At 44.3% G+C, this 25,085-nt stretch overlaps 1 protein-coding gene across 1 annotated transcript in view; it reads left to right on the top strand.

Annotated features, from left to right (window-relative positions):
- The window catches only part of PDSS2 (decaprenyl diphosphate synthase subunit 2), a 200,636-nt gene that overhangs the window by 125,665 nt on the left and 49,886 nt on the right, over positions 1-25,085 (top strand). The window contains exon 4 of the mRNA XM_080938452.1: positions 10,090-10,164. Within this exon, the coding sequence (XP_080794578.1) occupies positions 10,090-10,164 (75 nt within the window). The remainder of the gene's footprint in view (positions 1-10,089; positions 10,165-25,085) is intronic.

Below are 25,085 nucleotides of genomic sequence, written 5' to 3'. Positions count from 1 at the left end.
CATTAGCAGGCTACCTCTGTGTAACATTGTCGTTGTTAGAAATGAGTGGTATACACTCCAAACGACTGACTTGCAGGTGTAGTTCCAAACTGCAGTACATTTGTAATTAGATGCCGGCTCTATTCTACCAACGTGAAAAAGAAATCCTCAGGGAACTCAAAGCATCAGCTGAGACCATTTTCATTAATGGCTCAGTTGTATTGATAGAAAATTTGTCTTTGCATTTCCATCATTTTCTTAACTCTATTAGAGTTGGAAACACTCAAGGAAAAAAATCGCTACCAGCCGAACTTGGCTTATAGAGCCTAAGCCCGGGAGCAGATTTTATTTATTTAGCAGTGGTGACTGGGGAGAGCCCTTCTGGCAGCTAATGACCTGCTGGAGTTGTGTGCCCAAGGCAAAGCTTAAGGCCATTAGTCCAACAGGTCATTAACTGACAAATGCCTGACCCCGAGGTCGGTGCTGACATCGTAACCATGAAAACATTAAAGTGGGGTTGTTAGAGTGTATGGCTGTGCCACGGATGTTTCTTTAAGCATTTTGGGAAATTCATTCGATTATTCATAAAGTTTGTCTTTTGTTTTTTCATTTCTCTCTTTTTTAAGATTAAGACAGGATCTTGCCATGTAGCCTAGGCTACCCTCAAACTTTCAGCCTTCCTGACTCAGCCTCTTAAGTCTTGAGATTTTAGATTTACACCACCCCACCCAGCTGGACATCTTCAATTGCCTTTGTTCTGGGGGCATTTTCAGACAGCTGGAGATTAGGAAACACCAAACATTGTGCACCTAATCTAGTACTTACCCGTTTTATGGATGTGAGGTAGGATATCACAAAGGAGAAAGACAATGAAGTGTCTAGCCTTGGGTTTTGGTTTGCTGCTGTTATTGTTTACAGCAGGGTCTCAAGAACTAAGAGTCTAGTATAAGCCACCATTTCTAGTTTATGGAGTGCTGGGATCAAATCCAAGGCTTTGCCAGACATGGTGGTATATGTGTAATTCCAGCTCTCAGGGAGCAAAAGCTGGCAGGTCTCTGAGGACAGCCTGGTCTACAGAGTGAGTTTCAGAATAGCCAGGGCTATACAGAGAAACCCTGTCTCAAACAAAACGAAACAACCCCCCCCCCCAAATCTAGGACTTTGTGCGTGCTACTGAGCTGTTTCATCAGTTCAAACTGTTCATCTTTTCTAGAATGCACCCATCCATCTCTTTTTCCCCTCTCTCCCTCTCCCTCCCTTCTCTCGTTCTCTTTCACTTCTTTATTAGCTGTTTAATACTCTCAGAATCTGAAGTTAGAGTCAACCATCCCCAATTTCTCTTTGAAGGGGGTGTGGTGTCTTAGTCATGTTCTGTTGCTGTGAAGAGACCATGACAACTCTTATCAAAGAAGGCATTTACTTAGGGCTGGCTTACAGTTCCAGAGGGCTAGCCCATTAGCTTTGTGGCAGGGAGCATGGTGGCGTACAAGTACTAAGCTACCACAGACAGCAGTAAGAGACAGACACTGGACTTGGCATGGGCTCTTGAAACCTCAGAGCCCACTCCCAGTGACGCGTCCTCCAACAAGGGAGCCATTTTCATTCAGACCACCATATTCCACTCCCTGCCCCTCATAGGCTTGTAGCCATATCCTAGTCCAGCTATAAAAGTCCCTGTAGTCTTATCAGTCTGAACCCAGTTTAAAAGTTCAAAGTCTCTTCTGAGACTCACACACTCCCCTAAGTCCCTGTAAAATCAAATCAAAAAGCAGATCACATACTTCTTCCAACTTACAGTGGCAGAGAATATATATTAGTTTTCCAGAGGGGGGTAGGAGAGAGGCCACACTGAAGTGAGAAAATACTGGACCAAAACAAAACCAAAAGCCAGCTGGGCATAAACTGCATCTCCACGTCTGATGTCAAGCAGTCTTCAGATCTCCACCTCCTTTCATCTTTGTTGACTGAAACACACTTCTCTTGGGCTGCTTCCACTACCGATTAGCTGCTCTCCTTGGCAGCTTTTCCAGCATTCTAGGAGCTCTAATATTTAGGTGTCTCCAGGCTTCACCTTCACAGCTTCACACAATGGCTTCTCTGGGTCTCCATGTAGGGACGAGTGTGCCTCTGACACAGGCGGGGCCTCAGCATCTCTCCTTACTGTAGGTGAACAAACCACATGACCAAAGCTGCCAAGGTCTGCTGCTTGCTGGAGCCAGAGCATGGCCCCCTTGGTCAATTCCATTTTCATTAGCTTTCTTTTGTCAATGGTTTCCTTTGCTGCCTATTGGCTGTTCTGAAACTCACCCTGTAGACCATGAGTAAACCGAGGCAGGGTGGAGGTGGGGGTTGCCATTAGCCTGAGGGCTTCCAGCTCATCTGTGGGTAACTTTCTTAGTGATCTACATAGACCATGTGTCCATTAAAGTATATTATAATGTATGCAAGATGTGATAAAGCAACATATTAGACTTCATTTAAACATGGACAGGGCCCCCTTGCTTCTCCTTTCCAGGTGCAGGGTTTCATATGTACTACCTCAGTCTACCCGCCGAGCTACATCCCACCCTGGAAGACACATTCTCCTTAGGAGCACTTTGCCTTTGCTTCTGTCTTTTGAGGGTGTAGTGAACGTGTGTGTGACTAACGCCATCAGCATTGCTTTTATGGGTAGCAAAGGCTGGGTGTTTGGTTCACATTCCACATAGACAGAATGATGATTCTGTGTTGCTTTGTCGTTCCCCATTGTCATACTGTAGTTAAAGACTGTGAGAACAAGGTGGCTCAGTAGGGAAAGGTACTTGCTGTACTGGCCTCATGGCCTAGGTTTGATCTCCCCCACATTTGAGGAGAGAGCCAACTCCACAGTTCTGTTCCAGCCTTCACACAAGCGATAGCACAAGTGAAGGAAGTATGTGTAGCGTGTACACACACACACACACACACACACACACACACACACACACACACACACGGTGGGGGGCGGGAACAATAGATTCTTACATTTTCTTTTGTTGTGTCCTGCATGTAGGTTTGTGCACCACATGCACACCTGGCACTGCAAAGGATAAGGGAATGTCCGACCTCTGAACTGAAGTTATGGGTAGTCATGAGCTGCCACATGGGTGCTAGGAATCGAACTCAGGTCCTCTGGAAGACTAGCCTGTGCTCCCACCACTGACCCATCTCTCCAGCCCCACACAGCAACCCTTTCAAATTACATTAAATTCAACTGCCACCTTAGCACGTCAGCTTACTGAGCTTCACTGAAGTCGCAATAGCTTATATTCATCTTTTTTCCCTGAAGATTTAGTTATACTTTGCTTTAGTTTTCAGTTCAAACTGGCCTGGCACACTGGCTAAACATCCACAGCAGTTTTGAATCCTGTCCTCCCGTCAGCTGCGGACGGACAGGACACCTGAATCACGTTTATTGAGAAAGGCACAGCTTGTCTACAAAGAGAGCTTCCTACCACTGACTGAGCTTATCTCGGCTGGTCTAGAGACTATTGACCGACAGTATCCTGCTAATCATTTAGTGGATATAACCCGGCTTGAAGCCTCTCTCAGAGAATAAAAGCAGAATATGGTGGCTCCCTCCCAAGGGGGAAACCTTATTTACCCAGTTGCCAAAGCAGTGTAAGGAAAGAGGGTAAGACAGCGTGGGGTCTGTTCCAGCTGCGTAGATTTAGCCGAGTAAACAGGAGGGCTTCAGGAAGGCTGGACCGTTTAACGCAAGCCTTCTGCTCTCTGCCACGTCCCATTGTCCTTCTCCCCTTCTGGTTTCCTCTCAGACCTTTGCTTTGTATGTAAAAGCCAAATACCAACCTCATGTTGCATTTAAAATACCTATTATATCATTCTATTTCATAAGCAGCTTTTTTTCTTTAAGAATATTTGGTAGACATCTTTGTACGGCAATGCAAGAGTCTCCATCTACTTTCCTCAGTTTCTGTTTGTTTTTAACTTTTTAACTGATTATCTGTGATTTTCACAGATCATGTACCCCAATCCCAGTCATTTCCCCATGCCTCCATATCTACCCTCTACACTTGCAATCTCCTCCACAAAAGAAAGCAAAAAATAAAAATAATTAAATATAATAATAATAATGACCATCTCCCTGTGGAAGCTGTGGTGTGTTTCAAATAGTCACACAGGATACCCTTTTCCTCAAACAGCTTTACTTGGAAATGTTCATTGCAACGAATTATCCATCTGGTTTGAGGCGTCTGGATCCTCAGCAGGACATCTCTAGGGTATCCTGTTGTTGCAGCTTTGTTCTGCCGGGCCGTTGGTTCTTCATGTGCTCCAGCAGCTCATAGAAGAGGAAGACGCTGGAGTGAGACAACTCAAAGCCCTGCCTGCGGGCCTGGGTGGCAGCGGGCTTGTTCCAAAGGCTCTCCAGCTCTCAAACCCCTGTGGCTGTCTCACACTGCCAGGGTGAGGGCCGGGGTTCGCTCTCCTTAGTGCTGCAGCTAGTGAACAGCCCTAGGACATCAACATGGCCGCAGACATTGACACAGACCCAGACATAGGCCACCATGGCCTCAGGTGGCAGCGCAGGCTACTCCAAGCTGGTCCTCACCCTCCTCGTGTTTCCATTCCAGGTCCTCCTCTCTTTAGAGAGCACATGTCATCCTGCTTCTCTTCCTCTGCCACCAACTTGCTCGTTGTAGTGGTGCCCACCCACCCACTGCTGCATGGTGGTGGGTGTGCCTCTAGTTTTCTTCCTTTCTGGGTGTCTTCTGTGTGCACACTGCTGTATGGCAGTGACGGCACCTCTAGGTTTCAATTTCCTTTTTTTTTTTTTTTTAATGGAGATAATTTATTATAGTTCTCAGGAATCATGACTTAGCATTGTTTTCTTTTGCTTTGCTTTGGTTTGGGTTTGTCTCTTGGTACCCAGAATCTTGAGCACACTAAGCAAGCCTCCTGCCTCTAAGCTGCACATCCAGTTGTAGTCATGTTATATTTAGTTAGATCAGTTAGATCAGCTACCACTTTGCCACTTGTCCAGGTAGACCATCAGTCATAATATTTTTCAATGGAAATGATTTTATCATCATACTCCATGCCTTAAAACCAGCCTGGGCAACTTAAGGAAAGCCTTTCTCAAGATACAGTGAATGGAAGGTTTGGATGTAGCTCAGCAGTGGAGTGTCAGCATAAATGAGGCCCTGGGTCAATCTCCAGTAGCACCAAAAAGAAAGGAAGGAGAAAATCATCACAGAGGGCCAAGGTGCATGACAAGCTGATAGATAAAAATACAGCAAAAGGGACCTAAATCTGAACCAGTAGGCACGATAACGTGGGAGGAGGAGACTTGTGGAGCCCTGCCCCTAGAAGGAGGAGACTTGTGGAGCCCTGCCCCTTAGAAGGAGACTTGTGGAGCCCTGCCCCTTAGAAGGAGGAGACTTGTGGAGCCCTGCCCCCCTAGAAGGAGGAGACTTGTGGAGCCCTGCCCCCCTAAAAGGAGGAGACTTGTGGAGCCCTGCCCCCTCGAAGGAGGAGACTTGTGGAGCCCTGCCCCGAGAAGGAGGAGACTTGTGGAGCCCTGCCCCCTAGAAGGAGGAGACTTGTGGAGCTCTGCCCCCTAGAAGGAGGAGACTTGTGGAGCCCTGCCCCCTAGAAGGAGGAGACTTGTGGAGCCCTGCCCCCCTAGAAGGAGGAGACTTGTGGAGCCCTGCCCCCCTAAAAGGAGGAGACTTGTGGAGCCCTGCCCCCTAGAAGGAGGAGACTTGTGGAGCCCTGCCCCAAAACTGGTTCTACAATATGAAGTAGTCAGCCTTGAAAGAATATACATACTACTTTATATAAACTTAGCAGGTTATATTTAAATATTTAGGAGTGAGAGAGAATGTGTCTTTGTGAAGATTTAGGAGGCCATAAATTTGAGAGAACAAGGCGGTGCGTGGGAGGAGCTAGAGAGAAGAAAGGGAAGTGGAGATAGTGTATTATAGTTTCAAAAAATAAAAAATTATAAAAATAAAGTTTGAGCCCTCAAGTATATATGTAGTGTAGGGGAGAGGAAGTTTTAAAAATATATATATTAGTAATATGAGATACCCCACCCAAGTTCATACACAGAAGTTTTCTCAAGTGTACCTGATATTACAGTGTTCCCAAGCATCATGGAGACCCTTGGTTTTTGGTTGTGGGCATTATTTTGGGACATTCCACAAGTGTGTAGCCAAAGGAAGTAGGTGATTTTGATCCTCAGGGGTCTGCTATCACTGGCTGCTTCCTGACAGCCATCATGTAACTGCTGTCTTCTGCTCTGTGCTCCCACAGCTGTGGGTTTGTCCTAAGTTATGAGCTAGACACTCTGCAACCATGACAGACGGCTCAGTCCTTCCTGAAGCCGTTTCTATCAGGTCTTCACAGCAATGTAAAAGTCACGAGTGCCTTGCCTGATTACAAATGCTGAGATTTGTGGGGTTTGTTTTTGGGGGTAGTTTGGGTGTTTGATTGTTTGGAGGTTTTTGTTGTTGGTTTGGTTTGGTTAGTTTGGTTTTGTGAGGACAGAATTTTTCTGTTATCCTGACTGTCCTGGAACTTGCTCTGTAAACCAGGCCAGCCTCGAACTCGGAGATCTGCCTACCTCTGCCTCTGCCTCCCAAGTGCTGGAATTAAAGGCTTGTACCACATGCCTGGCTGAAATGTGTATTTCTAATAGAATTTCTGAGCTACAGAGAACCCTAGCAAACCATCTTGTGAAGCTCTCTTCACCTTACATACGAAGGAAATCAGAACTCCAAACTGATCAACTCCAACTCTCCACAGAAACATGCAGCAAGCCTGAACAGTGTGCGGGTTCTCGTTCTTGGATGCCTTCCCTTGGGCTGCCAGGGCTTCCACTCTGCTTCTCCCTGGTCCGGGGGAACAAAGACCTTGAATTTTTCTCAAAGTTACTCTTGTCTAGAGCTCCTGGAGAGGAAGTTTCAGGTTCTAGACCTCTAGGTGCTATTATCTCCACTAGGTGTTAATAGTCTTTCTTAATTACACACACTCAACACAGTCACATTTAAAATTATTTTTAAACTGCACACAAAAATGCGTACACACACACACACAGAGTACATATGTAGCCGTCACAGAACAGCTTTGGGAAGACACCGACTTTCTTCCCCCATGCAGGTCTCAGGGGTCACTATTTTCCTGCTTGGCAGCAAGCACCTTTACACGCTGAGTCCATCTTGCCAGCCCCTCATAGCACTGCTGATGACGTAAACTATTTCCCAAGAATCTCAAGTTGGGACAGTGGTGAAGACCACTTGCAGAAACTCTGGGCTTGGTTCCCAGCAGCCAATGAGGCAGCGGTGGGCTCCTTGTAACAACAATCCTGGGGGTCATTTCTCCTCCACGGTGCACATGTAAACAAACAGGTACATACACATGCATAAACATATCTTTTAAAGCGTCTGAACCAGACATGCCTATAATTCCAGCACTCCAAAGGCAGAGGCAGGCAGATCTCTAAGTTTGAGACCAGCCTAGCCTAAGAGTTATGAGTTCCAGCCAGTGCTGCCTCTGTCTCAAAAAAGAAGGAAAAAAAAAGAGCAAAAAAAACTAAAGAAAGAAAAGAAAAAAACAGACAAACATGTGAAATTACGTTACTGCATGATGAACGAGCTCTGTATAAATATCTGCAGTTTTAAAGAGGATGAAAAGTTAGTCCACCGTTCTTTGACATGCTTGTTTGAATGACCATTGCAGGCTCTGAACAGGCATTGCTATGTGCAGTGTACCGCTTAGCTCAGGACACAGCCCTCCTCTTTAGCCGGGTCCTGTTTGGAACGCTCCACCCTCCGTGTGTCTCCTTTCTGACCACCTTGGCTGTAGGGCACGAGCTCAGAGAATGCCACTGGTATGCACAGTCATTTACATATGAACTGTGGACTGTGAATGGACCTGGGGAAAGGTGGGAGCTGAAGATTGTTGCTTCTGCCTCCTCTGGTGTTTCAGGGTCATTCAGAGTCAGATCTGCTGTTAAAAGTTCATGCCTTGGGCTGGAGAGATGGCTCAGTGGTTAAGAGCACTGACTACTCTTCTAGAGGTCCTGAGTTCAATTCCCAGAAACCACATGGTGGCTCACAACCATCTGTAATGGGATCTGGTGCCCTCTTCTGGCCTGTAGACATTCACACAGGCAGAATGGTATATACATAAAAAAATAAAGCTAAAAAAAAAATGTTCATGCCTTCATTGCACATTGGACTTTCTCTTTGTAAATCCCTCTTCACATGAATAGAACTGGTCTCTGAGCCCCGACTGTTTGAAAACCATAGCATCTCTTAGGGAGTGAGTGATCTGTATTATGTGTCCAGCCATCAGCGAGCTCTTGGGATATTGCTTGTATAAACTGTAATCCAGTCTGCTGCTGTGTGTTTAGTTACAGACTTTCATAGACCTATTGGCGATATTCAATCCTTCTGGATTTGGGACTAGGGCTTATCTGATACTTTCAGGAGAAAGACATCCATTCATTTTTCTCTCTTCCCCACTTAAATAACTCCGCACATCTGGTAGTACTGTAGGGTCACTGCTTCCAGTTCCTCTGCAGCTTGTATTGCTATAATATTCCTTAAGTATTTAGTTACTTATAGGACATTGTTATTTGAAGAAGGGGGAAAACCTATAGGTCATACAAACTAGCTCATGTGCAGAGCTAGGAAAAGATGCCTTTAGTCGGTAAAATTTCCATATCAGCAGCAGTATGCAGTGTGAATGTGAATAAAGGTAAATGTCCGTGTGTTAAAACTTTAAGGCAGGTCTTTTTTCAAATCGATGTCATTTTCCTCTAAGAAATGTGTATCAAATACAAGATGGCAGAGATTAAAGTATCGTCATGTCTCAGTGCGTATCCCTTGGCTTACTTCAGTTACAGCAATGATAAAAGCTGAAACAAAATCCTTTAATTCAATCAGACCTGAGCTAAACTTCAGGAAACCAAGAGTAAAGCCCAGATCCAGCCTGAGTAGCAAAGGAAGCTGAATACATGTGAAGGCTCAGCAGGAAGAGGATGGGCTTGCCTTGAGGAACTCCTGTTTGAAATGGCTGCTGAACATTGCCACCTGTCTAGCTATTTTATCCTCTTGAATTAAGATGCTTTATGTAGACAAGTACAAAGAGACCATTTACTGGTTTCTGCTTATTTCACACTGTGAAACAAGTTCAACACTTTTGATTTTGCTTGAGGGTTTTTTTTTTTTTTTTTTTTAATAGTTCTGTCAAAATTTTCAGTGTTTATGGTACATTTGACCCAGGGTCCTACACTAAATATGTCCATAGTGCAGTTTTACCTGTTGTTGGGTAACAGGACCCCAGACTGTAGCACAACAGATTTCATGATGGGGAGCACCATTCAGGCCATAAACTCAGCTTACAGCAGAGCTGCCAGAACCAAACAAAGGCCTATTCCACTAAAGCCCATTCCTCGGAACGCCTCTCAACTAACCTTGCTTTTGGCTGCTGTATTCTACAGTTCTGCTTTTGGCTAACTGTTCTGGTTACCTGAAGTATGTCAATCCAGAACATGGTTCTTGTGCTTAAAAGCCCACCCTGAGAAAAGCTCAGGATCCCAAACACCCAGTGCAATTGCCAGCCAATGAATAAAGACTTTTTATTGGCTTAAACCAACGGCCTATCAGTCTTCGCCAATGAATACACCACAACAGTTTGGTTTTTCTGAAGCAGGGTCTTTCTGTGTAGTCTTGGCTGTTCTGGGATTTTCTGTGTAGACTGGGCCAGCCTTGAACTCACTGAGATCTGCCTGCCTTTGCATGGGGAGTGCTGTGATTTAGGAGTGTGCGTTGCCCCATCCAAAACCATGGTGTATTTTAAGTGCATTAGAACAAACACACTTGAGAGGTGAACTATTTTACTGTGGTTTGTTCTTTCTGTACTGAGTATTAAAATGAACATTGTAATGGCTTCCAGAACAGGAGTCCTAGAACAGTGGCCACTTGACAGAAATAAACATGCCGAAAATTAATTGAGTTAATAGTCCATTCATCCTCTGTTTAAATGCTCTGTTCAAATCCTACATTGTGACTAAATGGAGCTGCACCTTGGAATGCTCATTCCATTTGTGTTTCTTGTCTCTAGGTTGTGGAGCTTATAGCCAGTGCTCTTATGGACTTGGTGCACGGAGTATACCAGGAGCGCTGCGCTTCCACCAAGGTAGGAACTGCAGACGTGTCGAGTGTTGATGGTTAGAGTGCTGCCAAGCTTCCTGTTTATGTTTAAACTGTACGTGATTTTTCTTCGCTTCCCTTCTTTTTTTTTTTTTTTTTTTTAGGCTAGTGTTTTGGCTACAAATTCATGGCCATACGCTCAGTACAGATCAGCTTTAGCCAGTTAAAGTAACCTCTGCCTCTCTGGCCGGAGCCTCAGTCTGTTGGGCCCGCAGCAGCCGGGCAGACACCAGGGCACTGCTGGCTGGCGGGTGGCATGGTCAGAAGGGGCTGGCAGGAAGGGCTGCTTTTGCTCAGTGTCTGGGCCAGCCTCTCCCCAGAGAAAGAAGGCTCTGTGTCACAGTGTGAGTGTGGCTGTCAGGAAGGGCGGGGGCGGAGTGAAATGTCTTTTATATCCAAGGTCCAGAAACGCGCTCGTTATTATAGCTCTGTGATAGGAACTAGGACAGTTGCACAGTTGGATTGTTTTGATTAATTTTATAGGTTTAGAATTAGGGCTTTTTGACTCATTTAGCAGGTCATCTTAAGAAAGGCTAGGTTTTGTTTCCTTAAAATGCAGTTATTTCATTTCAGGGGAGATTAGATGTGAGGTGCACGCTCCATTGCCCACCCGCCATCCCCCGTGCTAGCTGCTGTTCCAAGGGCTCCAGTCCATGTTCACTACTTCCTTAGCTCCTGCACTGGCAAACTACCACTCACTGCGAATTAGAAAAGGTATGCTTGTGTGCACATCCTAAGCATTAGCACAGGTCCACTTGGGAAAAAACATAAAGGCAAATTTTACTAAAAGTGAAACATAGGGCACGAGCACCTTAGATTAAAAAAAAAAAAAAAATTAAATCAGAAGTGTAACTGAGGCACTCTGGGAAGACTTCTGTGCCTCCGACGTCTGCTAACATTGGACTCGGATGCGCCATCCCCATGAGGCGTCTCTGACCTCACCTAAGTAACACATTGGAACGCGGGGACCTCACAAGATGTGGACCACACTGAACTCTGTTTGCAAAGTTTTCAAAGACAAAGTGGCTCTCTGTGTGACTGAAGGTTATCAGTGGCAGGAGGCTAGCTTATGATCGAGCTCTACTCACCAAAAGATGCCTTGCACATAATAGGAAGATGATGGCCACTAAGCAGGTGACATTTTAAATGACTTACCTGCTTCCTCCTTTATTCTTCACAAAAATCCTGAGAGGGCGAGTGCTGCTCACTCTTGTGAGGCGTGAGAATGGGAACTTAGAAAAGACTGAATGACTTCTCAAGGTTACACAGCTTACCCAGGATTCGAACTTAAAACCCTGTGCTCTTAGCCTCATTCTTACTCCTGCTCTACCATAACTAACCGTGCTTTGGTAGCTTCTATTGGCCACGCCTAAGGTCTCACCAAGTCACTGCTACAGCCATCTGTTGAGGCAGCTGGGGCATCGTTCTCACCTGGGATGTCTCTGAGGCATCCAGCTCAGGCCCATAGGAAGTGCGTGTTAATTACCAGTATCTGTTGATTCTGTTTTTGAGGGTGTTTATTTGTTGAGACAAGATGTCACGATAAGTTTGGCTAGACTCACACAGGCTGCCGTGTGGTCGAGGCTAACCTGAGCCACATAATGACATCTAGGCCTGAGGTACTGAGACAGAGAAAACAGAACCAAGCACACACACCATGTAATCTTCCTGCCTCTGCCAGCCGTGGCCTTTCCCCTTCCTACCCTGAGGTCACAGATACTTAAGACCTTGAAGTGAGCTGTTCTTGTTGGTTTGCTCTCTTAATTTACCCACCCTTACTCTCTGTGCACTGTAATTATCCCACTTCACTAATCATTATGAAAATGTTGAGTTCCCTATGTCAGTCAGCCTAACAGTGACAATAATAAACCATTGCACAGGTTTGACAGTTATGTTGCTCACATTACCTGAGATGAATAGGCTCGTCCTTGGGAGACGGACTCATTTTATGGAAGAGAATCTTAACAAGGTAGAGCTGATAGCAGCCTCCAAATTTAATATTCTAAATCTTGTTCATTAAGGTGTTTTAAAGATTAGATTTGAACTCAGGTTTGTTTGTTTGGTTTTTTTTTTAAATTAGATTCCAAGTCCCATGCGGTTTTTAAAATACACATGGAAAAAGAACAGACAAAAAACAACAAAGGCTTTGAAGGGTTACTGATGTAAAAGCCACTGAGCAAGCACTGTTTGCTGATTTTACCATTAGCTGATAAATTTCCCTTTAAAAAAAGAAAAAAAAAAATATATATATATATATATAGTACTGCTTTGTTCATCTGCCCTCCCACCTCCCCAGACAAAGCCCTTTAAAGCACTTGAGTCTTTTCAAAGCAGTTAAGATTGAGTATGGTTAAACCCTTTGATGATCAGTTACTTTTCAATAATGGAAATGAAAAGGCATGGTTGACCACAGCAGTCACTGATACAGCTTTCATTTGCACCCCAGGTCCACCTTAAGTTAACATTTTCCTCCCTAACACAAACCTGCACCTTCCCCTTCCTGAGTGTGCTTGCCGTTACAGTGAAAGGAATTGTTTCAGAGACAGAGAGAGAGATCAACACACACACACACACACACACACACACACACACACACACACACACACCAGACTGTCAGGTAACTGAGAAGTTACCACAAGCAGAGGTCACATGGCCCGTGAAGCCCACGCTGTGGGTCTCTGCTGATCAGCCTCTGCACACAGCCTTGAGGCAATTCATCGTGCAGAAGTGCTTTGAGAGTCGAGTTAAGCTGCAGACCATCTTGCTCATCTCTCAGGGACAAGAGAATACAATAATGCTGTTTTCTTTGTGCCAAGTTAATGCAGGAATGGAGATCAGGTAGTGGCAACTCAGCTTTCTGTGGAGTGGCATCTATGGGGTGGGTGGGTGCATTAAAGGAAGAGAGAATTGAAACTGTGCTTTGTAAATCACATTATCCACAGTTAGTACCTAATTTCCCTACAGCGATGAGACATACAACTTAAATTATTTAGCAGATTGCAGGTAAGTTGTGATCATGGAAATATGCAAAGTAATTCAGGAAAACTATTTTGTTCCACTCATGGAAAAGATATTTGTGTTTGCAGTTGCTAGCTTGTAAACCATTTCTTTCTTACAATAATAGTTTTTACTATGTACCTAAAGAAAAAAAAAATTACCCATTTTTGTCTACAATAGCTAATGAAAGAACCCTTTAATCCCAACATTTGGGAGGCAGAGGCCAGCCTGATCTACAGAGTTCCAGGCCAGCCAGGGCTACATAGTGAGACCCTGTCTCAAAAAAAAAAAAAAAAAAAAAAAGAGCCCAGTGGGTAAAAGCACTTGTAGTTCTTCAGTTCCCACATCCACATTATAACTCATCGCAGTAGGAGGCCCTTTGGCTTCCTGGGCATCTGCATGTGTAAACTCAGGTAGACACACACAAATACACACAAATAGCCAGTTTATCTGCAAAGAAATGAGGAAGAAAAGGAGAAGCAAAAAAAAAAAAAAAAAAAAAAAAAACAAACGATCCAAATGAGTGCAAAGCGGCACTTGCGGTGGTCGTGTGCCGTGTTTGCATTACCAGCCCAGGCCACCTGGTCACACCGTCACCAGCTCCACGCCACTTCCTGTTCATAGAAAGGAATACAGTTTCTTCTTCAGAGCTCCCAGCTAGTCATAGGTTAGTGCTGTCTGCAATAATTCAAAGATAGTCAGTGGAGTTCTGTAAGCCTTATCTCATGTATTAGTGATGCAAGGGGGGGGGGGGGTCAGGCCACTCCTACACCTAAGAAAACTACTACAAGGGTAACTCAAGTGTTCGTGATCGTTTAAAGGAGAGTGTCCTGTGGTTTTACGGTCAATGCCGAGACTAGAACCTTTGTTCATAGATTGCAGATTGCATACTGGCACAATCCACTTCTGACCCCTGGGAGGGTCAGCACTGGGATAGAAGCCAGGGCTTTATGCTTGCTCGGAAGTGCTTTGCAAGGGTAAGTTCTGCTTGTGCAAAGTGCTCATGTTCCCATTGTACTTGGTAGATGTACAGTTAACACTGACTTTGGTTTCACAAATCAAAGGATGTTAGTGTGTCAACCGAGCTGCACTGGGGCTGTTGCTCTAGCACACATTTCCTCATTGGTGAAGCAACACCGTGGTCAGTGAAGAACCGGAAATACCGCCACACATGGCGTACAGACTGTAGTCACAACACTCAGGAGGCAGAGGAGGATTAGCACAAGTTCAAGACAAACCTGTTCTACACAGTAAGGTCCAGACCAACCAGAGCTACATCATGAGATGCAGGCTCGCCATGTAAAATACAGGTGAAACTCTGCAAGAAGCTGGGAAGAAAACATGTGACTCCCAGTGCCTTCATGGCAGCTCACATCTGTCACTCCAGTCCCGGGAGGTCTGATGCCCTCTTCTGGCCTCCAAGGGCATGAGGCACACACAGGCGTGCATGCGGGCAAAGTACTTATTTACATAAAATAATAAAATAAAATGTCTTTTAAAAATGTTTTCAAAGTATGATCTTACTGTCTATTTAATAGTTTCTTCATAGTACTACTCTGCAAATTACTGAACCATTCCACAAATTTTATGTTTTGTATGTATTTTTAAGTAGAATAACATCTTTATGGAATATAATTCTGCTGTACTTCACAGACCCTGGTTACGTTTCCAGAAACACACACACACACACACCCAGTTCTCCCTACCAAGAACATGACAATCGTCTCTGCACGGTGCCTTGTATGTATAAGAGTGTGAACAGATCACTAATTAGAGACAAGGTCATGGTGTGAGAGGGATTGGAGAGTTGTGTGGAGAACCTGGGAGGGGTGGAAATGGCATATATACCGGACTTATGTATGAAATTCTCAAAACGTCTTAATTAATATTAGGACATGCTCTTCTGTTTTTAGCAAAACTTACCTGTGAGGTTGGGCTCTGGTTGCCTTTGGGATCCTGGAGTTCAGGAGCTCTCTCCCCATGCCAAGATAAAACCAGTTCACGGTGCCTTTACTGCTTCTGCAGCAGATTTATGCTGAACACCTGTTTCTCTGGGAATCTGGAATTTTCTTGCATTCTAGACAGAGAGCCTATACCAGCAGCCCTGATTAAAAAAAAAAAAAAAAAAAAAAAAAAAAACCATGGGTCTGAGTCTCCAGTGACTGACCACATTTCACGCACAACTCACACTTACTGTTGGAGTGCCAAGCGTGCCCTATGGCTGTGCTGGGATGTTCTATTGAAGGGTTTCTAGACTTCAGCCCCTGAGACTCCTTCCCTGTACTGCTTTTCCTCTGTGTCCTTTCACTCGAGTGTGCGGTGTGTGTGTATAACATTTTTTAAACAAGGTCACACTGTTTAGACTGGCTATCCTGAAATTTGATATGTAAACCAGGCTGGCTTTGAACTCAGAGAGCCCCCCCCCCCCCAGCTATGATTAAAAGCGTGTGCTACCACACCTGGCCAATAAACTGAGATTTGACCCTATACTCTGCACAGTGACTCTCCCTACTATCATCAGACCTGAGGGACTAGAACTAGAGGGGGTGTGAGGAGGGAGAGGGCTCGGTGGTTCGGAACCCTCAGATGACTCAGGGTCAATTCCCAGTAAGCACTTGGAGGCTCATAACCGTCTGTGATACCTGTCCCAGAGGATTGATTGCCCTCTTCTGGTCTCCACTGGCATTGCATATGTGGTGCTCAGACAAAACACCTGTATGAAATAGAAATAAACTTTTTTTTTTTAATTTAAAATTGGGCTAGTGGGTTGGGGTTGCTAACATGCCCATTTTCTAAGACTGTGTCTGTTTGTTTAGCACCGATTTCTGATCTACCCTGACTTAGAGATCTAGCCACAGTCCCCTGTGGTCCTGAGAAGAGGAACAGACAGGATTCCCCTGACTTCATACAGGCTCTGTTCATGTTAGCTTGGCCCCAAACCACAAAAATAAGAGTTTAATCTAGCACTCTGGAGAAAGGCTTGGTTAATTAATATCCCTGAAGGTGCAGAGGTCCAGGCATGTTTCAAAGCACGGTTAATGCTTTACATATTAGTCATGGATTTTGCAGGGCAAAATAAGTCTTATTCTTTTATTTGTCTTAAGTTCGTACTTCTCTTCCTGTGGCTCTTAACTTTCAAGGTAAGTATAAAAAATGAGACAGTCGAGTCTATTAGAAATCACAGGTGTGTGCTCGCCCACTTGCTTGCTCCATTTCTCCCTCCACCTGCCTGCAGAGCTGTGTGCACTGTCTAAGCCACGGGAATAGGATAACTGAGCTCATGGAGGAAGCATTGGAGATTAGGGCTTCCTTCCTGTAATAAAGGGTCAGTGAGTAAGGACACTGCAGCTGGGGCTCACACCTAGAGTGCCAGCACTCCAGAGGCAGAGGCCAACCAGGGCTACACAGTGTGACCCTGCCTTTAAAACAAACAAATACAAACCCAAAAAGTCCCCTGCAGGGATGGCTCATGGAAAGGGTGGAGGCTCTGTAGTGCTGGGTTTACCATTGAAGACTCGTTTACAGACTGAAGGTGGGAAATCAAGGGGATTCTGACAAGGTCAGAGTCAAAGTGGTCCTGGGGGTGGTCCTCGGAAGGGGTAGCTGGCTGATTTTGCTCCACGCCCAGACTTTTGCCATTGTTGCCATTCTTGTTCCTGCCAGCAAACCCTTTCAGAAGCCATTTCTCCACCCCGGCTGGGGGTATTTTAATGATTATTCTACTTAATTATTTTTATCTTAATCAAAAATGTTACCATCTGGTGGGGGGGGTTCTTTTTCTTATCATCGTTACCAACTTTAAGTCTCTTCCTACAAGCATCTAAGCGCCTCTGGGTTTCTCGTAGCAAACAGTGCATGGCATACCAGTAGTAACCCCAGCCACCTGTTGCTAGATTAATTATTTAGAAAGCCTGGAGTGATTGTAGTGGAAGATTCTTGTCATCTTTTTGGGAAGAACTGTTAATATATACTATACTGGGAATAGTTAAAGTGTACAATGTGATGTCTAGACATAAGCAAGGACCAAAAAAACCTACCACAATTAAATTGATAAGCATATATCACCCCCAATGGTTTCTTCTTGTTGTATTCCTCCATCCTGTAGCTTCTGCTGTGAACTGTAGAAAATCTATCATCACTATTAGTTAGTTTGCATTTTTGTAGAACTTTATATAAATGGATCTAGAAATATAGACAGTTTGACTGGGGTCTTTGAGAAGTTAGTTACTTTGAAATGTATCCATACTATATATAAATCTGGATAGTTCATTTCTGCTAAATGGTATTCAGTTGTAAGCATCTAACAGTTTGTGATCCACCTATTGGGGAAAATTTGAGATGTTTTCAGTGCTAAAGTATTACAAATGGAGCTACTGGGAGCATTTGTCTGTGAAGTCTATATAAAAAAAAATGTCCTGTCATTTCTCTTGGGTTTACCCAGGAATAACCACATTGCTATGTATTTTCTTTTGTATAGAAAACTAGCAGTGGACGTTGTGTGCCATACGATGGGTAGGTAGGTATATCCTGCTCTGTGCTGGCTGGCTTCCACCAGCTTGACCAGGCTAGAGTCAGTATGGAAAAGAAAACTTCAGTTAAGAAAACATTTCCACCAGATGGGCCTGTGGTGAATTTTCTTGATTGATGGTTGATGGGGGAGGGTCCTGCTTTCTGTAGAGGTGCCTCCCCTAGGCTGCTGGCCCTGGGTGCTGTAGGAAAGCAGGCTGAGCAAGCCATGGGGAGCAAGCCAGTAAGCAGCACTCCTCCAAGGGCCTCTGCATCAGCTCCTGCCTCCAGGTTCCTGCCCTGGCTCCTCTCAGTAAAGGATTGTTATCCTAGAACATCAATGAAACAGCTCCTCTCCCTTGCATAGTGCTTTGGTCATGGTGATTTATCACAGCAGTGGATCACATTCCTCAGCTGTGTATGAGAATTCTGGTTGTCCACGCCTTGCTAAAACTCAATGTAATCAATAGTTAATATTTTAGCCACTCTAAAGTATAATTTTGGCCTACCCTGCATTTTTAACTCATTGTAGTTTTAGCTGATATTTCCCTAGTAAATAACAGTGCAGAACATCTTCCATCTTTTTATATTTATTTCCCATTAGTAGCCTTTTTATGTTTATTTCCCATTAGTAAAGTGTCTTTATCGACATTTTACTCATCTTAATTGAGCTATTTGGTATTGGAAAGATACTTGTTATTTGTTGATCAAGTTGTTTTATCTTACATCCTACAATCTTATCAATTTGTTTGTCATAACAATCTTTGATTTTATAGGTTCTATGGAACTTTATGTAGGTGGTCATTTGGCATTTGTGAATAAAGAAAATTTTCCCTTTTTTTGAAGTAAATGCTTTCTTGGTTCTTTTTATCTGTCGTATCTGGACAGGAACCTGAAGGCAGGAGCTGATGCAGAGGCCATGGAAGATGCTGCTTTCTGGCTTACTCCTCCTGGCTTGCTCAGCCTGTTGCTTATATAAGCCAAGACCAGCAGCAGCCCAGGGATGGGACCACAGTGAGCTGGGCCCTCCTACATCAGTGAAGAAAATGCACCACAGGCCAATCTGGTGGGGACATTATTTTTTTCTCAGTCAAGGTTTCCCTCTTCAAAAATGATTCTGGCTTGGGTCTAGTTGCTATAAATGCTGTGTTGTTTTGTTCTGTTTTGCTTTTTTTATTTCTTCAAAGCAGAGCTAAATTGGGCACTCTTGATAAATTGCTTATTGGTAAACATACTGACTCTCTGCTTATGCCGAAAACATATACTGAGTACTCCTAGAAATCCAAACCAAAGCTTCAGTTAAGACAACAGCCCAGACCTGCCCTTGAGATCTGAAAGTATGCAGAGCTCAGAAGAGACGTATTCACAGGAAACCCCTGCACAGCAATATATCCACAAACCATATGCAAGTCACACGTGTAGAGAGGCTGTGTGTGCAAGAAGAGAAAGGACAACCTGGTAAGAATTCACATTTCAGAGTATGTTCTACAACAGGGCATGGTGATGCCCTCCTGTAATTTCAGTGCTTAATCAGGAGTTTGAGCCCGCCTGACTCAAAGGAAGAAAGAGAAGGACTGGAGAAGGGAAGGGGGGAGTAAGGAGAGGGGGCTCTTGGAGGGGGTAATTTTGTTATTTCCTCAATCTTAGAAGTAGAGCAAAAGGCAGAAGAAAGTCAGGAACCAGAAAGATGGCACACTCAGTCAAATGTTCCACCCACTAGCCCGAGGGTCTGGGTCGAAATCTGGGCGGATGTCTGAAGCCCCAGTGCTGGATGGGGGCTGGACAGTCAGCCAAGTCAGCGAACTTCATCGAACATGAAAAGGCAGAGAACAACTTAGAGAGGCGAGGGGACTGCTAGAGATCTGTCATGTCAGGAGCTGACACTGGACACTAATTGGGTCATCGATTTACTGACTCATGTCACATGACTTTGAGCATGTGTTGTGTGGAAGCACTAGATTTGCAAGGGCTTGATAACAAATGTTTTTCCATATATTTAAAGGAAAGTGTATAGTTTAGGAGCTTTAAGTGTGAAGCAGTGAGCATTAAGATACTCTAGGGTGTCTGTCATTGGTCCATTACTCACAGCTTGTCCCTCATATTATACCCAGGACATGCATTAACGAGCTAATAAAATGTGTCATCTCGTGTTTATCGTTTGCTGGGCATCTGTTCAAACTCATATCACAAGTCTAAGATTTGAAGAGTCTCAGTTTAAAAAATAAAACAAATCACTAGATATCCAGTACCACATTTAAAAAGCAAAGTACTGGCTGGGGAGATAGCTCAGTGTAAAGTGTTTGCTGCACACCGTTAGGACCTGAGTCCTTCCAGCAACCACATGGAAAGCCAGGCATCACAGCATGGTCAGCATAAAGCCAGGGGGGGGGGCCGGGGGTGCTGCGCATCTTCATTCCCAAGGGGCAGACTCTTGAGATTTAGGTCAGCCTGTTCTACATAGTGAGTTTCAAGCCAGCCAGACCTTGAGTAAATAAATAATTGTTTTAAAGATTTATTTATATTTTTGAGAGAGAGTGTGTGTGTGTGTATATGTGTGTGTGATAGAGTGCTGATACTCAGAGGCTAGAGATGTCCAATCCCCTGTAGCCGGAGTTATAGGCGGTACCACCTGATTTGGGTGCTAAGAATACACTCAGGTCCTCTGGAAAGAGAAAAGTAATGACCTCTCTCCAGCCCCCCCCCCCCAATAAATAGTTTTTTATAAATGATAAAGTATAAAGACATGGAGAAAAATTCACCCAGTCCTAAATGCACGCGTGTGCGCTCGCGCGCGCGTGTGCGCGCACACACACACACACACACACACACACACACACTATGCATGTCACATGAGAGACTTACTGGAGCAGAGGTACACAAGAGGCTACCTCTGAGCAGGGGTGGAAAAGAGAGCAGGCTGTGAAGGCAAGAGCTTTATAAGAGGTGTGGAACATGCACATAGGGAAATGTGCAGCCTGTGGTGACAATGGAAATGCGTGGCATTGGTGGCTAGTGATGACTAAGCTCCTGGTGCCGAGCCACCCAATTTTAAGGTGGAATGGAATAAATAACCATACTATAGATATTTTAAAACAAACACAAAACCTTTTAAGGCAACACGTTAACATTCTGGTTTTTAAGCCCTTGTTGAAAGATGTGGGAAGACATCTCTAGTCAGCTTGCTTTACTGCAGCTCTCAGGCCAGTCAGCCTTTATTTTATCACAGTCTGGAGGCTGCACATCTAAACTTCCAGGCAGTTTAATCTGTGAGGGCTCTCTTCCATGCCTGCATACATCCCCTGTCTGCTCTGTCCTCACATAGCAGAGAAGTACGGTAGTAGAGACTCTTTGGTATCTAATATTGGTTGAGGGCACTAATCTTATTAAGTTGGGCCACCTGCTTATTACCTCATGTAACCTTAATTACTTTCTTGCTACAGAGATACCCGTGCTCAGAATTACAGCTTCAGAGTTTACGTTTGAGAGGATGCAGACGTTCATCTGTAGCAGTAGTCAAAGCGAGTACTTTATTCATGCCCTCACTCCCATCATCAGTGGCCGATAGGCTGCACTTGGCTCTGCCCCCTGCCTGCTCATCCTGGCTTAAGTCAAACTTTTTCAGTAGGTCAAGGAAGAAAGAACTGGCTGATCAGCACAGTGACTTCTTAGGTTGCAGTGATGTCTCACTTTTACTTGTTAACAATGAAAGTAATAATTCTGGTCCGTGGTAAGGCAGTCTCATATGTGTCTGGCCAGTCTATGGCTCAGAAGCTTCTTTCTGGAAAGCACACTGGCCGAATGTTTAGACCGTTGAACTCCACCTGTGGCCACCTGGCTCCAGGCTCATCAGCGAGCCCCACCCCAACCACTCCCGGGTTCGCCTTTCCAAGATGGGGATAGAAAGGCTTAGGAAGCTTTCTGTGGCCTTGTACTTACTCATGAGTCACTCCCATTGGAAAACCAGTTGTCCTGTCATGCAGTAGCCCCGAAACAGGGCCCGTGTACCAAGCAGCTAAAGCCTAGTGCCAGTAACCCCTGGAGTGGGCTCCAGAGTGTGTATTAGTTTTCTGTCCAGATATCGAATCAAAGAGGAAGCACTGGCTCTTTTTGAGGCAGGGTCTCTCACGAACCCAGACCTTGCTACTTCAGCTAGACTGTCTGAACAGCGAGCTCCCAGGACCTGCCTGTCTCTGCCCTTTCCCACTCTGGCTTTTACATGGAGGCTCCAGATCCAAACCCAGGTCCTCGAGCTTGCCCAGCAAGCACGTAACCCACCGAGCATCTCCCTGGCCCCGAGAAACACTTCTGAAAAGTCTTAATGATAAACATGTTCACGGCTTCCCAGCTGCTTTTTTCTGTGATTTCTATGGATGTGAAACTTCCAGGTGGTTACTTTACTAGGTCCTGTGTAGCCGGGATATAATTCAAAACAAACTATCTCATACTGTGAGATGAGGCTGTTAACACATCATCCTTTTCCCCCCTCACATTTGCTCAGGATTCCTTCCTCATTACAAGATCTCTTTAATGCTTCTCTTTAATACTACTAGGCTTAATATATAGGGTTAAATGCAGATGGATAGATAGGTAGATAGATGGATGGATGAACAGACAGACAGGCAGGCATTCATCATTCACTCTTACACACAAACTCCTTTTATCCTAAAAGGTATGAGGGGAGCTGGAGAGACAGCTTATTGGATAAGAACACTTGATACTCTTCCAAAAACTGTGGTTCAATTCCCAGCACCCACATAGTAGCTGAGAACTGTTTGTAACTCCAATTCCAGAGGATCTATACTTTCTTCTAGCCGCAGTAAGGACTAGGTGTGTATGTAGCACACAGACATGCGTGTAAGCAAAATATTCATACACATAAAAATTTTCAAATGAAATATATGAAACATAGCATATATTTCTATATACTAAGCATAACAGAATCCAATTGCTATATATCTGAGGATGATATTTACCACCTACTTTTACCTGGTCTTGCTTAAAATACGTTCTTGAAACTTCCTTACCTGTTAAGCAAGAATTATGAGACCTAAAACTTGGGGTGGGAAGTGATGGGCTATGTGATGCAGAAATGTCATCATCATGGTCATTAGCCAGCAGGACAAATGAGGCCCCTTCACCTCCTTACTTCTTCCTCCCTGAACTGCATGGGGCTGGGAAGGTTTCTTCTATTTGTCTCACTATATTTTGTCGTTAAGATCTTATTTTTATTGTTAATTATTTGTAGGTGACAGAGTACACGTGATTCCAGTACAGTGCCCACAGATTCCAGGAGGTGTCAGATCCCTGGAGCTGGAATGACAAACAGTTATGGGCTACTCACTGGGTGCTGGAGTTCTCGCAAGAGCAGTGTGTGCTCTTGATGGCTGAACCACCCTCCGACATCTCATGACTGTCTCTTACTTAGCTTCAGAAAATAGTTAAGATCTAGGCATGGCAGCCACACCTGAAATCCCAGCATTCAGAAGCTCAGGGCCAGCCCCTGCTAAGTAGTGAATTATATGAGACCCTGTCTCAAAACAAAAAATTCAAAGGAAATAATTTAAGCATTAAAATGTGTATTAAGGGAATCTAGTCACTTATCCAACCCATATTTAGGTCTCATTTATAAAAACAGTGACCCAGAATACAAATGGAAAGTGGGCAGCTGGAAGCCGAAGCGTCTGTGCACAGAGTGGTTGAGAGGGGCACAGCTGGAGATCCAAGTACTCATTTCTAGCAGTTGCTCTAAGCTGAACACAGCCCCAGCCTTTGTATACTTTAAGGACATCGCTTCAACTTCGCAGATGGTCAGCTTAGTCCCCAAAACTCTTCTGATCATGAGAAAGTAAATAGTTTGGTCCAGCAGATTCGGCAACTTTCTGGCCCAATTAGTTTGCGCTTGTACAGTGACCGTGGACCTAACCTTGAAGCCCTCATAGCCACAGTGACAAATACACTTTGGACAAAAAGCAGGTTCTTCCTTACGCATTTGTGCCCATGGCCGTGCCCTCCTAGGTGTCCCTGTTGTTGAGCATACCACCAGTGTGCCCATCTCAGGCAGCATCAGCACACCCTCCATGATTCCAACCAGCTTTACCCAAGCAAAATAAGCCACGAGCTAGAGAGCAAGGTGACAGTAGTCTGTACTAAGATACCTCCGTTTGACTGGTATTCATATGCATAATGGCATAAAACTACCCCTTTCCAAAATAAAGAACTCCCATCTAAAGTAAATATTCATCTAATGTCAAAACAAATACACAAATATGTAGATATGGTCTCCATTCCTACACAAGCATCATGACCAAGAAGCAAGTTGGGGAGGAAAGGGTTTGTTCAGCTTACACTTCCACATTGCTGTTCATCACCAGAGGAAGTCAGGACTGGAACCCAAGCAGGTCAGGAAGCAGGAGCCTGATGCAGAGGCCATGGAGGGATGTTACTTACTGGCTTGCTTCCCCTGGCTTGCTCAGCCTGCTTTCTTATATAACCCAGGTCTACCAGCACAGGGATGGCTCCACCCACAATGGGCTGGGCCCTCCCCCCTTGATCACTAGTTGAGAAAATGCCTTAAAGCTGACTCTCATGGAGGCATTTCCTCAGCTGAGGCTCCTTTCTCTGTGATAGCTCCAGCTTGTGTCAAGTTGACACAAAACCAGCCAGTACAATGGATATGGGTAGCTGAAGTTGCATGTGAAAAATTCTCAAAGAATATACATAAAATCTGTCTAAACCTGCAGATTCTGTGACATTGTAAATATATCTAAATCTCTTATCTCTGACCCTGTGCACCCATTTTGTATATCTCATATTTAAAGAGACTGGTCTAGATGTGGCTATTAGTTTTCCTAGAGCATGTTTTCTTAGTATATACATGACAGTCTGGTAGAAATGAATAGAAGGATTTTGCTTCTTTAATAACCAAGTTCATACTAAGTAATAACTTGATGTTCAGGGAATAACATTTCTGATTAACTCAGGAGCAGAGTTATTAACTTATGGTCCAATTAAGTGATGGCAGTAGATTTCAGGGGACCATAAATTAATTGTTTCTGGTTATCTGAATAATCTTTTCCAGAGATTGTCTGTTCCATGAATAATTTAAAAGTGTAAAAATGGTGAATAATGAAGAGTGTAAATCCCAGTAAGAAATACACAATGAGCAGAGCTGAGCCTTTGGTGGTTTCAGGCCTTGCGATTAGCCTTTTACACACTCACAGTTACGTATACACACATACAGTAGCACACAATTAAAATTAGTGTAGAATTTCAAAATGCTAAAGAAAATGTTATGATGACCGCATCTAATGTGTGTTGAAAGCTCTGCCTATCCGTATGCATGCTTCTGAGTGTGTGTTTGTTTGTTTCTTTGGTTGGTTGTTGTTGTTTTCTATCCCTGGCCCA

Source organism: Micromys minutus (assembly GCF_963924665.1).
Source record: "Micromys minutus genome assembly, chromosome: 25".
NCBI lineage: Eukaryota > Metazoa > Chordata > Mammalia > Rodentia > Muridae > Micromys > Micromys minutus.
The sequence above is the reverse complement of the archived record's forward strand: the minus strand, read 5'-3'. Positions and strand labels throughout refer to the sequence as shown.